The 14,174-nt window shown below is 36.9% G+C and overlaps 1 protein-coding gene across 1 annotated transcript in view; it reads left to right on the top strand.

The window, feature by feature from the left end:
* The window catches only part of MTHFD2L (methylenetetrahydrofolate dehydrogenase (NADP+ dependent) 2 like), a 44,358-nt gene that overhangs the window by 5,283 nt on the left and 24,901 nt on the right, over positions 1–14,174 (top strand). The window contains exons 2-3 of the mRNA XM_072406811.1: positions 3,747–3,943; positions 5,474–5,596. Coding sequence (XP_072262912.1) covers positions 3,747–3,943; positions 5,474–5,596 — 320 coding nt within the window. The remainder of the gene's footprint in view (positions 1–3,746; positions 3,944–5,473; positions 5,597–14,174) is intronic.

Below are 14,174 nucleotides of genomic sequence, written 5' to 3'. Positions count from 1 at the left end.
TTCTTGTCCAGTGGGCTGCAAATACCAAGGTTCAGTAAGATAATCAGTTTATTCTGTTTTATTTTAGTACCCCGCATATACATGAGAGTATGAGAGTAAAAAATATACAATACAGAGAGAAAAAAATGTTTTATATGAAGTTATATTAATGAATATTATTGAATATTTACTATGTGACTTTCACTTTTCATTTACATTTTTAATGCAATACTATAGGGTGAACAAAACATATAAAACTGGAAGAAAAGTAGAAAAATACCAGTTAATAAAAGAAAGAGAGGAATACAATAATTGGGGCTGTCCATGATTAGATGAGGATAACTAAAGGGTTTTTTAGGGAAGTTTTTTGAGTTTTGTTTCCCTTATATTAAAATTGATAGAGCCAGCACACAATATAATGAATTACTATAGCAAAAATTAAGCACTCATTTTGTTGTACGAATAATCCACCCTCTCTAGATGATCTTAGATATTCCATAAAGGCTATAAATACTGAAGTATAATATTCTCTTGGAGTTATCTTGTTATATCGTATGACAATAGCTGTATTTATCACCTGCTTCTGATTTATAGAATCAAGGAATGGTACACTATTAATTACATTAATAAAAACATTAATTACAAAACTCCAATAGTAATCTATTGAAAGAAAATAGAAAGTATGCTTTCACAGACAGCCACCACCCTCTTTTTTTTCCATCAAAAGCTTTATTGAAGTACGAACAGGAAACATGATACATAATAAGATAAATCCATGTACATCCACATATAGTATAATAGATACCACATTTTGTTATTGCATCAAGAACAGTATTCCAAGCAGAAACATAATTCCTGAAAAAAATGACAACTAGGTAAAATTAGCTAGGTAAAATAAACAATTAGCAATGTATATTGTGAAATATAGTATCTTCTGGAAAGGCAGAAAGTAGTCAACTCAGGGATCCTGGTAAAGTAACAATAGAAAACTAAGCAGAGAGAGAAACATGCATTCTACAAGGATACCTGGGCCTGCTTTACACATGTTCAAGAAGTGGACAAGGAGGGAAATCCACCTTAGTCTATAAATGCAGACCTTCTAAAACAATTGGTCCTAATATTGGCTTGTCCACTTTCTGGAGGAGTTGATGATGACACTATTCTTCACCACTGCCTTCCTGGCAAGTTTGGTGCAAAATGCAGAGTGTGCCAGGTAATAATTAAATTATTTCTTTTATTTAAATGAATTCGATTTTATGGGCCTGGTTTATTAAAGCTCTCCAAGGCTGGAGAGGATATACTCATCCGTGAAGCTGGGTGATCCAGCAAACCTGAAATAGATCTGGTCCAGGATTAAAAACATTTGCATCTTTTCAAACTGGATAAAACAGCTCATATTCTCTCCCCCCCCCCCCCCGAAACTCCAAATCTCCCCCTGGCATATTCCTAACTGTTAATAACACCGTTGTCGGTCCCTCTCCTTAGGCACGTTGTTTTTGCATCAGCTTTTGACTCGGCCCTCTCATTTACCCCCTCCAGGTCCTGTCACTTTCATCTGTGCAATATCTTCAAAATTCCCCCCTACCTGTCCCCTGAGACCACCAAACTCCTTGTACATGCTCTTATCATCTCTCGTCTGGACTACTGTAACCTCCTCCTCTCTGGTATTCCACTAACCCGACTCTCTCCTTTACAATCTATTATGAATGCTGCAGCCAGACTCCTCGATCCTTCCCTCCGCTCCTCTTCCGCTGCATCTCTTTGTAGTTCTCCTCATTGGCTTTATTTCACCTTAGAATCAAATTCAACTTCCTGTGCTTTGCCTTTAAAACCCTCCACAGCCCTTGTCCTTACCTTTCTGACCTGCAGGGGTGTAGTCAGGCGGGCATAGGTGGGAACGCTGTGTCCTCACTTTTTGCGGGAATTGGTATGCGTGCCCACTCTAATTTTGGCTCTGGCCACTGGGGGAGGGGCCGCACAGGCCAGAGCTGCAGACCATGTCTCCCAGATTGAATTGCAGGCTCAAGGAGGTGGGCGCAGGGTGTGTCTCCGAACACAACCCGCCTACTCTCCCATCACAGGCTCAGACCTACAATGGGAGAGTGAATGGGATCTGGTATCATGACGTCACTCTGGGGGAAGTTTCTTACCCTTAGAGTGACACATAGACAGGGGTGTAGTGGGGCGGGCACGTTTACATAGTGCCATGCCCCTCTCTTTTTTTTTATGACTACACCCCTGCTGACTGGTTAAAAAAATATTCCCCTAGCTACCTACTAATGACTTCCTCACTCGTAACCTTATCACACGCACATCTCCAAGACTTTTCACGTTCTATTCGGCTTGCTCCTACTCTCTACTCTTTTAAAAGAGCCCTTAAAACCCATCTCTTCAAACCTGCCAACCCAACTACTTCTGTCTCCTAAACCCTCATGACTCACCCACCATTCCATATCCCCCTCCTATTGTATGCTGCTTCCCCATCTCTTAGATTGTAAGCTCTTTGGGGCAGGGTCCTCTCCTCCTTCTGTGTCACTGTCTGCGTCACTCTGTCAGTTGCAACCCCAAATTATTGTACAGCACTGTGTAATATGTTGGTACTATATATATATATATATATATATATATATATATACGGTTTATTATTATAATAATAATAATAATAATGTTATTATTATTATTATTATTATTAATAATAATAATAATAATAATAATTTAGTAACAAATAGAAAACAACTTTCTAGGTTTGCTGGATCACCCAGCTTCACTGAAGAAAGTGTATCCTCTCCAGCCTTGGAGAGCTTAAAAGCTAGGTACACACGTGCAATAACTGTCGTTAGAAAACGAACGACTAATGATTATGCATGATATTGTGCACAATTCTGTACATGCTCTAACGATACGATCGTTCAAATATAATCCATCAATAATTTACACATGCTAGATATGATCGTTTGAACGATGTAGGAAGTGACATGTAAAGGAGAAAGTGTACTGCAGAACTATCCACGATCACTGAACGACCCTACACACAATAGATATCGAACGATCGTCACCTAATCAGATCCGCTAGGACGGTAGTTCGTTTCCAAAAGACAATCCTGGTTCATCAGCGTCGTTGTGCACTTTATTTGTTAATTTCTGTTAACGACTTTTCGTTTCCAACGATAATTGCTGCATGTGTGTATGCAGCTTAATAAATCAGGCCCTTTGTAAACAGCTTGAGGAAAGGTTGTCACAAGAAAAAAACACATACATTGTGTGTAATAAATGTATTATACATGTATTACTATTGGCCCACTACTGTCTTACTATTGTTATTTTTAACCTTAGCCCATTACCTATTTATAAAGTGCCAGCATTTTACATAGTACTATACAATAAATAGGGGTTGTGGATGGTGGGTACAGAATTTTGGCCAAATAGCAATGGGCTAAGAAACAGATGAAAAGGTAGGTTTGAGGACTTTTTTTAAATGTGCTGAAGGTATTAGTAAGCCTAATGGGAAGAGAAATGGAATTCCAGAGAGCGTCGGCTGTGCATGGAAAAAGTTAATTAGTGAGGATGTCATTAGTAGGTCATTGGAGGAGCAGATAGCGTGGCTACGTGGGACAGGAGGTAGACAAAAATTTGTAGCTGCTGTTGTCCATTGAAACCTTACCAATGTAATTAAAATTTTGACTTACATAAAACAGTTAAATGACTTTTAAGAAAAAGATTTATACATCATTAAAACGTTTAACACTCAAATTTTCTGTTACTTTTAGGATATTCTACAGGTCAAAAGCACAGATCATCTCAGGAACTAAACTTGCCAAAGAAATTAGGAAAGAAATCCAGAAGGACGTTGAATCCTGGTTGTGTCTTGGCAACCGAAGACCTCATCTAAGTGTGATACTAGTGGGTGACAATCAAGCAAGTCACACCTATGTCAAGAATAAGATCAAAGCTGCAAATACTGTAGGTAATGCCTTTATAAAATGCTAAGATTGTTTTTCTATAACTGAAATTATGTAAACTAAAATTCTGCATTTATAAAAGTTTAATTCTAGGAAAAAGATTAACTCTGTCTTGAGACCACTGGTATTGGTGCCATATTGTATCAGCCTGTGTCTGGTGCCAAAAATTCTGTAGGGAGTATATACCATTGGATTTCCTGAGCACTATTTTCTACCCAAGATAAGCTGTTCTTTTGCTGTCTAGGCATAGCTTTTAAGTGGGTTTTTTGTTAGCCGTAAGGTGAGATTTTCTAACAAAAAGGAACTCAGATGGAATTTGTGCTCACATCATCATGTCTGGGTCACACCCCTATCTTATGTTATATTACTATAATTCAATGTGCTGTTTTAGAGACTGTGTAGTTGTGTAGATTATTTTGTGCAGTCACCACTGGACTATACATTCTTACAAGAGTATAGACTACTCACTCCTTTATAAATGTACAATAAAACAGTAATTATTTTATGTTATCTATTTTACCTAACACAATGCCCCTGATTCATCATTGAAATCCGCGATCGCTGGAAGCGCGATAATACGCGCGATGATCGCCAGTAAAAAGCTGTCGGATAAGCGCGGCTCCGTGCGCGAGCTTTTCCGGTTGTTGAATAGCGCGATCGCGCGCGATTCCGGATCGCTAATACGAATGCGCGACCGATAATCCGATTTTGTTTGATGAATCAGGGGCAATATGTATTATTCAGATCAGCCTTTTTGGGAGGATAGAATTCCCATATCCTATTGCAAATTTGTTTTATTGTATTTAAAAACAGTGGTGAAAATGTTTAAGTAATAAGCCTATTTGTTCTATAGTTTAAAAGGGTGCTAAGCTTTTACTTATGGTATATTTGATTATATTTCTGTCCAATAGCTGGAAGAGGTGCAGAGTAAAATGAAATGATTCCTCCAATGTCAGAATAGTTTTTTATCTCCTGCAATATGGAGACACAAAAATGTTTAAAAAGACATAAAATAAGTTGCACATACTGTTAATAGTTTAATAAACTATTTTTTTTAAAATATAAACTTTTATGTAGAATGCAGTAACCCATCATACAAGCATTTAGATGCTTATGTGCCAAGGCTATTAATAATAAAGTCATATTTTTAAGAAGCTGTAAATCAAGTCATTTGGGACGAAATTAATTCTCAACTTTATAACAGTGGAACTGAAATCACATTTCCTTTCTCTTTACTTTTGTACGTCATCATAAACATTTAAAAGCACAGCATGTATGATGTTTTTGCTCATTGTGGTGCATAAGGCAATCGATTCAACGCACATCAGTGCACAACAAGAGATCACCACTTGCTACTTCTAGAGAAAATGAGCATTTAACCCTGCAGTGGGAGTGGGGGTTTGTACCTGAAGTTCAATTTAAACCAACAGTTTAATTGCAACGCTCCATTATTATGTTATTAACCTGCCATGCCAATGTTTTAACTTGCTCTTCCCTGAAGTAGTATTGTTTAAAAATGTGATTTGTTTTTATAGGGATTTCCAGTGAAGTGTTACTTAGACCCAGTAATATTACTGAAGAAGAATTACTTGATGTTATAGGCAAATTAAACCGTGATTCCAGTGTCAGTGGTCTGCTAGTACAATTACCTCTACCAGGTAAGCAAAACTGATCATCCATCATTATTTGTGCTGAATGATTCTATAGTTTTGTTTACAAGCATATACATTTATTTTTCTGATTCCTTACCAGAACTTTACTTAAAGCTTTAAATTTTTCCACAGTATTGCTACATAAGCTCCACTACTCACTTTTCTATGTGACAACTAAGCAAACTAAATAACCCCCTGTGTAATAGAATAAGGGAAAATCAAAATCAGCAAAGTGCTGCAAGAAGACAGTGATTTGTTAAGTTAATTTAAATTGCATTTCCCTTACTTTCTCTGTTTTTGGCTGCTAAATATAAACTGTAAAAAATTTGATGTGAAGTAACAAATTACACCTGTTAAACATGTCTTTTATTGTCAACTTTGAAAGTGGAGAATGGCAGCTACAGAAGCTACAATGGAAATCTGTGTCACTTTGTTTTATTCACCTTTGGAAAGTGATGATAACTTTACACTTTTCAAAGTAGTGATAAGTAATTCCATTCAAGTATTTGGAGTCCTAAAATTACATTTTAAAGGTATAACTTCTGTTTTCTACTTTTAAAAACCTAGCCACATGTTGATAAATCTGACTTTTAACACCTGTATCCCCCTCTGAAGATTACCACTGGCTGTCTTTAGGCTCTGCCCAAGCATCGGTCACTTTGACCAATCAAGAGACATCCCTGTTGATTGGTGCACAGGGTGTTAGTACTGAGACCCCATGCTGCATGATCAGTGGGACTCCATGTGCCTCCGGTAACCTTGTTTCTTCATTGACCTCATTCCTCCAGTGAGACCAGTACCTTCTATGACCTGTGTTCCTACCTCCATCAGTGCATCTGAGAGCCTCATGTTCCTGTATTCCCATTTGCTGATTTTCCAGTTTCTGACTTTGGTATTACCCTGATTACAGTTGATTTGGTGCACTGCCTGACCCTTGTCTTGTTCTGAGATTATTTTTTAGTTTAGTTCCTTGCTCTACAGCTGTCTACAAAGTAGCAGCATCCTTCCTTCCAGATTTTCACCTGGGGATCCAGCATCTAGACCAGACAAGAGACAACCAAGTAAGAAATTAAAAGATCAGCCAACAGTAACATAGTTATCTGGAGCACAAATGGAAGTGGATACACACAGAACTACAGGAGGTCACAGAAGTCACACTGGGGGCTGTGTATTCTTTCAGTGTTTTACATATTTTCATTGTTCATTTAGGAGAGATTAGTAAAAGAGAACTGCTGATAGTCAACAGATTATAAAATAAATCTGTCCTTGTAATGTGGAATATTGCCTGTAATTGTTATAGGGTGTATGAACATGCATATACATACTATTTACCACTAGATGGTGCCATCCGTTAACATGAAGAAAACACATCATAAAACAAAAAAAAAAAAAATGGAAAGTCTGTCCTGTGTTTTCTATAGATGTTCTTTATTTGTGTTTAAAGTTCAGTCATAGGAAAAAGAAAGTACACCCTCTTTCAAATCTAATGTTATACATATCAGGACATATTAAAAAATCACCCAGTCCTTAGCTTATTTTGGAATCTAACCTCTGGTGTTAAACAACACTCAACAGATTCCACCATGTCATTATATATTTACCAGAAATGAAACCAAAATGGAGAAACCGTTTGTGAAAAACTGAATACACCTCATGAAATCACTTTTATTACCAATAATTAAAATCATTTTCTGTATGACAATTTAATTTGTAATCCTACAAGGATGAGATTACATTATGGCGCCACATCTAAAATGTGCATCAAATATCTAAAAAAACAAGCATTGGACTTTAAAGCATGTAAAATGTCTTTATGAGACGTGACATGATGTATGTAATGGATGAAAGGTGCCTTGTTGCTTTGTTTTTTTAGGTACTTTTTGTACGATACCTTTTGTGAGACATAGGCCCTGATTTATTAAAGTTTGTCAGTGAAGCTGGGTGATCCAGCAAACCTGGAATGGATTTCCAAAAAGACAGAAAGACAAAAAGACAGAAGGTTCATGGCAAAGCACAATATGTTTATTCATACATTATTTTTCAATTCAAAAAGCCATGAGGGTCTTTAACAGAGCAGAAAGCAGAAGGATGTTAGAAGAGTTCACAATAAAAAATGTCTCATTCACACAGACTGCATCAGTGTCAGTGAGTCACACCTAGGCCTGTGATGTAAAGATACCCCAACCCCTAATAAGTGTTGCAGTCTAGTGGTAGAGGTGTCACGTACATTATAAAGCCTACATGCCTAGGCAGGATATCTATCAGTTGCATCTTGGTTGTGAAAGGTTCTCTGATTTAGCTTCCTTACAGTCCTTTTAATGTTAGTGTGTCCTCATTTTGGTAAAACAAGACAGACTTTGAGCACACAACCTGGTTTCTTAATAATGATCCAGGTGAGGCTGAAACTGTTTTCCTGTTAAGTTCAAAAACATGCTATAACATACACATATGCATACATATGATAATACAACAAATTTCAGCAAATATTTTATGTGTTTGTTTCCTTGTAATCAGCAGGCTATGCACAAGAAAGAACTGGAATCACAAGCTTTTAGTTCTTATGAAGTTTAATGTAATTATTTGATACATTTTACTTTTTATTTATTTTACATTTTATTTTTTACATTTTTACAGTAAATTGCCCTATCAGGGGTATTCATGCTTTTAAGAGTTTTTTTTTGCCTTCCTCTAGACGAAGTATGTCTATAGTGTTTTATCTGGGATATGCTAATTTCCCAAGTGGTTGAACTTGACGGACCTATTTCTTTTTTCCACCTAACTTTATGTAACTTGTCATAGCCCCAGTTTTCTTTTATAAAACAAGTACAGCTGCAATAAGTAATACTTAACAGGGACTCCAGACAATCTCCAGAAATGGCTTCTTGAAAGGTGGCAGGGAAAATAGCTTATGTGACATCACTAAACTTTTCAGACATAGCTTTAGCACAATCTTCCTGTAGGCATGTGCTGTATAGCTAGGAGACAAAGCATATTTGTAGTAAATGCGGTATTACGTTGCAAGTCATGTGTGGGTGAGATTAGGAGGTAAAATGTGACTGAACTGGACTAACTCTGGCAGAACGCACTGCTGCGTTGTTTCAGTACTCCAATATCTTATTTGAATTGCTTGGAATGTAAACTTTATCCACCTCAGTTTCATCACTGACTATAGGACCATGAACAATATGGAAGGTATTATTTTCTAAGAACACACTGATCCTATTTATTTCCCTACGTTTGCTGCAAACAACCAGTCACGCACAAGTAAAAAAAATGACATTGCACGTAAACTGGATAAAAAATTAAGGTGATACCAATCATGGGTAAATCACGTCTTTGTAATTTAACTCCTTTTGAGTCAGTATAAGAGTAATTAAGTATTTATTTTGTAGACAAGTCTAATCTTGGTATATGATAGACATCTATTTGCTTGAAGAATAACATATGTCGGGTTGTCCTTTTGCTTTGCTGTGCTATCCGTGTGACATTTTCGCATTCTAATTCCCCTTTACCTTTCTCACTGAAGCTGTACAGATATAAGAATGATTTTACTAATTCTGAGAATGTATAGAATACTTAGCAAGAAAAGGCTGGTTTAGGGCATGAGACATCATGGGCCTCCTTCTAATAAACTTAACCAAAATAAATAACAACACCAATTAATGGAATGCTTTTTATTTAGGCAGTGGAACTTGACTGAGATTTAAAAATTAAAACTGCAGGTAAAACTTTGCAGGCACCACCTTCTGCTCGGCCAATCACAGAACCCTTTTCACAGAACAATACCTTATTTATTACCAGAACCCAAATGGCCAGCAAAGCTCACATCCATTATACCAATTAAGTAAATTTCACAAAACCATATGTAAAACAACAGGTAACGCTCAGCCATTTAGACCCAAGCTTCATAATTAATAAAGACAAAGTAATGTCCATGATTACCTGTTTACTCACTATGGGCCTGAGTTCTCCAAGACTGGACAAGATAAACTATCATGTGAAAATCCGAGTGATCTCGCAAACCTGCAATATATGTATTTCAGGATTCAAAACATTTTCCAACTAACAGCAAATCATTTTTAAGAAATCTATTCCAGGTTTGCTGGATCAACTGGGTTCTCCTATGAAAGTCTAACTTCCCCAGTCTTGGAGAGCTTTAATAAATCAGTCCCATAGTGAGTGGCAATTCATAGAGTTTAACCACAACAATAAAAAGAGAGGGAGCTGGGTGGCAAGTTCCCCATTCTTGTATGGAGAAAAGGCTGGAGTGACTATGACTACATTAATTCTCACCAAAACAGATCTGCGCAGTAACTTCTAAGACCTTCTGATCTGCATGATAAAGCAGAAAAAATGTCCATAAAACATGACACTTATATAGACAAAAAGGGGATACCATAAAAAGGGGAATCTGTCAGTCTTATTGGGTCTCATGGGGCCATTGCTTAATCACCAAGGACCTAATTGGAGGTAAAGATTCTCTAATCTTTACATGTTGCCTTCCTGGACTCGATTAGATTCATAAGGACAGATCCAGGAACAACATTTGGTGACTGCTGTACACTTTTCAGATTGTTGAGCGAGACGAGTTAGTTTTTTTATGTTATATAACCTTTATAGATTTTACAAAAATTTTAACTGGAGACACCAGAACTTATGTACTCTTTTGTGAGGTGAGGCTGTCACACCTGAATTCCTCACATAAACATTGTAGCAAAATATCAAGCAAGCATTCCTCCTCTTTACAGAAGGAATGTTTATTTTTTTGAGAAAAGCTGTTTAGGTCCTTTTAAATTAAATTTAAGATGTCTTATGAAATCTTATAAAAGTCCAATGTGATAAAATATTGCTACTTCAGATATTCCCCTGTTACAATCACTTAATTTTATTAGTAGTCATAGACCTATGTTTTACCTTTAATCTTCTATTGCGGTTATCACTACATTTAATTGCTGTACACATCAAACCAATAACCCTGGATAAAACAGAACTCATCATCCCCCCCTCAAATTCCAAATCCCCCCCTGACATATATCTAACTGTTAACAACACTGTTATTCGGCCCTCCCCTCAGGCACGTTGTCTTGGTGTCACCTTTGATTCTGCCCTCTCATTTACCCCCCATATTCAGAACATTTCCAGGTCCTGTCACTTTCACCTACGCAACATCTCCAAAATCCGCCCCTACCTGTCCCCTGAGACCACCAAACTCCTTGTACATGCTCTTATCATCTCTCGTCTGGACTACTGTAACATCCTCCTCTCTGGTATTCCACTAACCCGACTCTCTCCTCTACAATCTATAATGAATGCTGCAGCCAGACTCATCCATCCTTCCCTCTGCTCCTCTTCTGCTGCATCTCTTTGTAGTTCTCTCCATTGGCTTCCTTTTCACCTTAGAATCAAATTTAAGCTCCTGTGCTTTGCCTTCAAATTCCTACACAGTTATTGTCCCACTTACATCTCTGACATGGTTAAAAAATACTCCCCCTGCCGCTCTCTCCGCTCCTCCAATGACCTACTAATGACTTCCTCACTCATAACCTCATCACACGCACGGATACAAGACTTCTCTAGAGCTGCCCCAACTCTCTGGAATGGTCTTCCTCGTCCTATTCGGCTTGCTCCTACTTTCTGCTCATTTAAAAGAGAGCTCAAAACCCATTTTTTCAAACTTGCCTACCCGGCTTCTTCTGTCATTTGAAACCATCACTACTTCCCACACTACATATCTCTCATCCTTTGTGTGTGAAATTCCCCCACCTACTAGATTGTAAGCTCTTCGGGGCAGGGTCCTCTCCTCCTGTATCACTGTCTGTATTAGTCTGTCATTTGCAATCCCTATTTAATGTACACGCTGCGTAATATGTTGGCGCTATATAAATCCTGTTTAATAATAATAATAATAATAATAATAATAATAACCCCTTTGCTCATGCTAAGCTTCCTGGAGTGCAGGGTGACTGGTCCCTTCTGTGGCTCCCCTACGTATATGGCTATACATGGTTGTTTAAAGGTTAGGTGTCAACACTATGTGGAGAGACAATTTCCTGTATTTTTTATTTTATGTGGGCTTTATTGTTTCATAGTAAATGTTTCTGGGACTACATTGCATCCAGCCCCTATTCTATTGTAGACCCACATTCAGCTACTAAAATGCTGGTTGCAGTAAGATAAAGGCTTCCAAGCTTAAATAGAATACAGAGAATATAATGCATTCCATTGAATCATTTATATTTGAAATGCTTCGCTTAAATGATTACTGACTGTTTGCATTGTGGCACAGTAAACAAGTCTATTGTCTAAGCAAAAAGTATCATTTCATGATTTCCTAATATTTAAGTAACAACTGTCAGCCTATTGTTTTCACATATAAGAAGATTATCTTCCATATGGAGAATAGACAGATAAAGCTAGTGCTGATGTCACAGACAACTTTGATATTTCAGTCTTAATGTTTTAATGTCTTTCTCAGACCAGGGTCTGCAATACAACACTGGAAGTATGTAATCCAAGTCCATATGCCTGTATATAACTACCATATATATTCCACTGGTATTTTCTGCATTCCATTTCACCCTGCTTTTTATTAAAGTGTGCCTCTGTTATACAAGATTTCACACTTTTAAAAGACACCAGAAACAAACAAATGGATGAGTTTTTAAACTAATATTTGTGTCTTTTGAAATGCAGTTTGATTAGTTAAAAATGCATAAAATGTTTAATGTTTAAAACTTTTAATATTTTAAAATATAAAAAGTACATTTTAAAAAAGTACAACATATAACCAACATTTTCGTTATTGTTGCCATTACCTTAAATGATTAAGTTGCCATATGCATATTTTATGGAATACAACGCATTGCTAAAACAGTTGTAGGTGGATGAGACCTAGGGCTGGACAATAAACCAATAGAAGCAAATAATATAAGTGACTTGTGTTTTGCAGTAGCAAACATTTTATATAGTGTAAAGATAACCATCCGATGAATCATAAAAAAGATTTGCCCTTCTATGACAAAAGCGGATGTCTCAGGCTCTGTAGTATTTACTGAGCGCATCTTTGGCCATTCTATGTTGCAGCATAGCTAACATTCCAGGCCTTCTTTGGTATTGTAAAACTGGGACCATAACCTCTATATAAGCTATAACATAGACTTTATCGCCTTTTATATGTGATTTTATTGTTTGCTCATTCACATTGTTTTAACTTGAAAGCGTTCACACCTTACTTTTTTCCTGGTTTCGAATAGTATGTGTAGTTTTACAAACTTATCTTGATTTTACTCACAACATACCAACACATGATGCAATTATAGTAAAAATACTGGTGCCCAGTTTTGGGCATCAGTTGAGAAAAAGGACATTGTGGAATTGGAGAGAGTGCAGAGAAGGGCAACTAAATTAATAAAAGGAATGGAGGAGCTCAGCTATAAGGAGAGATTAGCTGAACTGAATCTATTCTACCCTTTGAAGAGATGTATAAGGGGGGATATGATCACCCCATATAAATATATAAATGGTCCATATAGAGAACTCTCTTCCCCATTATTCACTTTGAGATCATTACAAAGAACAAGAGGGCACTCTTTGCATCTCTTAATGAGTATTAAGGCTTAAAAGTAAAAATAACAGTGACTGTTGATCAAGGGAACATCCGATTGCCTCATGGAATCAGGAAGGATTTTTTTTTCCCCTGTTAATGCAAATTGTACCAGGGTTTTTTGACATCCTCTTGACCAATTATGTCTTATAGGGTTTTTTATCTGGGATATGTTTATTTCTCTAGTGGTTGAACTTGATGGACTTATGTCTTTTTTCCACCTAACCTACTATGTAACTAAGTGACTGTAATTATACAATAAGCAATAACACACACACACACACACACACACATTGGCGATAGCTACAAATGAGGATCTTACCTCAAATCCTGCTAATTGATTTTCACTAAACAATCAGGTTAATTTTAACAAGCCAATTCTTAAGTTTCCACATATTCACAATCCAACATCAGACCCATCCGACCTTATTAACAACTTATTTTAAGCCGCCGAGAATTCTCCCAACATTTATGGACTCAAATGATCTAGCATTTCAGGAAATAGGAAGTAAGCAACTACTTAAGATTGCTTTAAGAAAAAGCTGGATTTTTTTCTAGAAACACAGAATATAACTGGGTATTAAGGCTTTAAAGTTAAAATAACAGTGACCGTTGATTCAGAGAACATCCGATTGCCTTATGGAATCAGGAAGGAATTTTTTTCCCCTGTTAAAGCAAATTGTACCAGGGGTTGTTTGCCTTCCTCTGGACTAACTATGTCTTATATATGTTTTAAATCTGGGATATGTTTAGTTCCCTAGTGGTTGAACTTGATGGATTTATGTCTTTTTTCAACCTGACTTACTACCGTGTTTCCCCGAAAATAAGACACTGTCTTATATTTTTTTTGGCTCCCAAAAACACACTAGGTCTTATTTTCAGGAGATGTCTTTTTTTTCCATGAAGAAGACTACAGTACACATTTATTGTTGAAAGTCACTCATGATCACTCATGTTCCATTGATTGTCCCCTTCTGATCA

This window comes from Pyxicephalus adspersus, chromosome 3 (genome assembly GCF_032062135.1).
Source record: "Pyxicephalus adspersus chromosome 3, UCB_Pads_2.0, whole genome shotgun sequence".
In the NCBI taxonomy this organism is placed as follows: Eukaryota; Metazoa; Chordata; class Amphibia; order Anura; family Pyxicephalidae; genus Pyxicephalus; species Pyxicephalus adspersus.
Note: the sequence above shows the minus strand (reverse complement) of the source record. Positions and strands in the feature narration are given on the sequence as shown.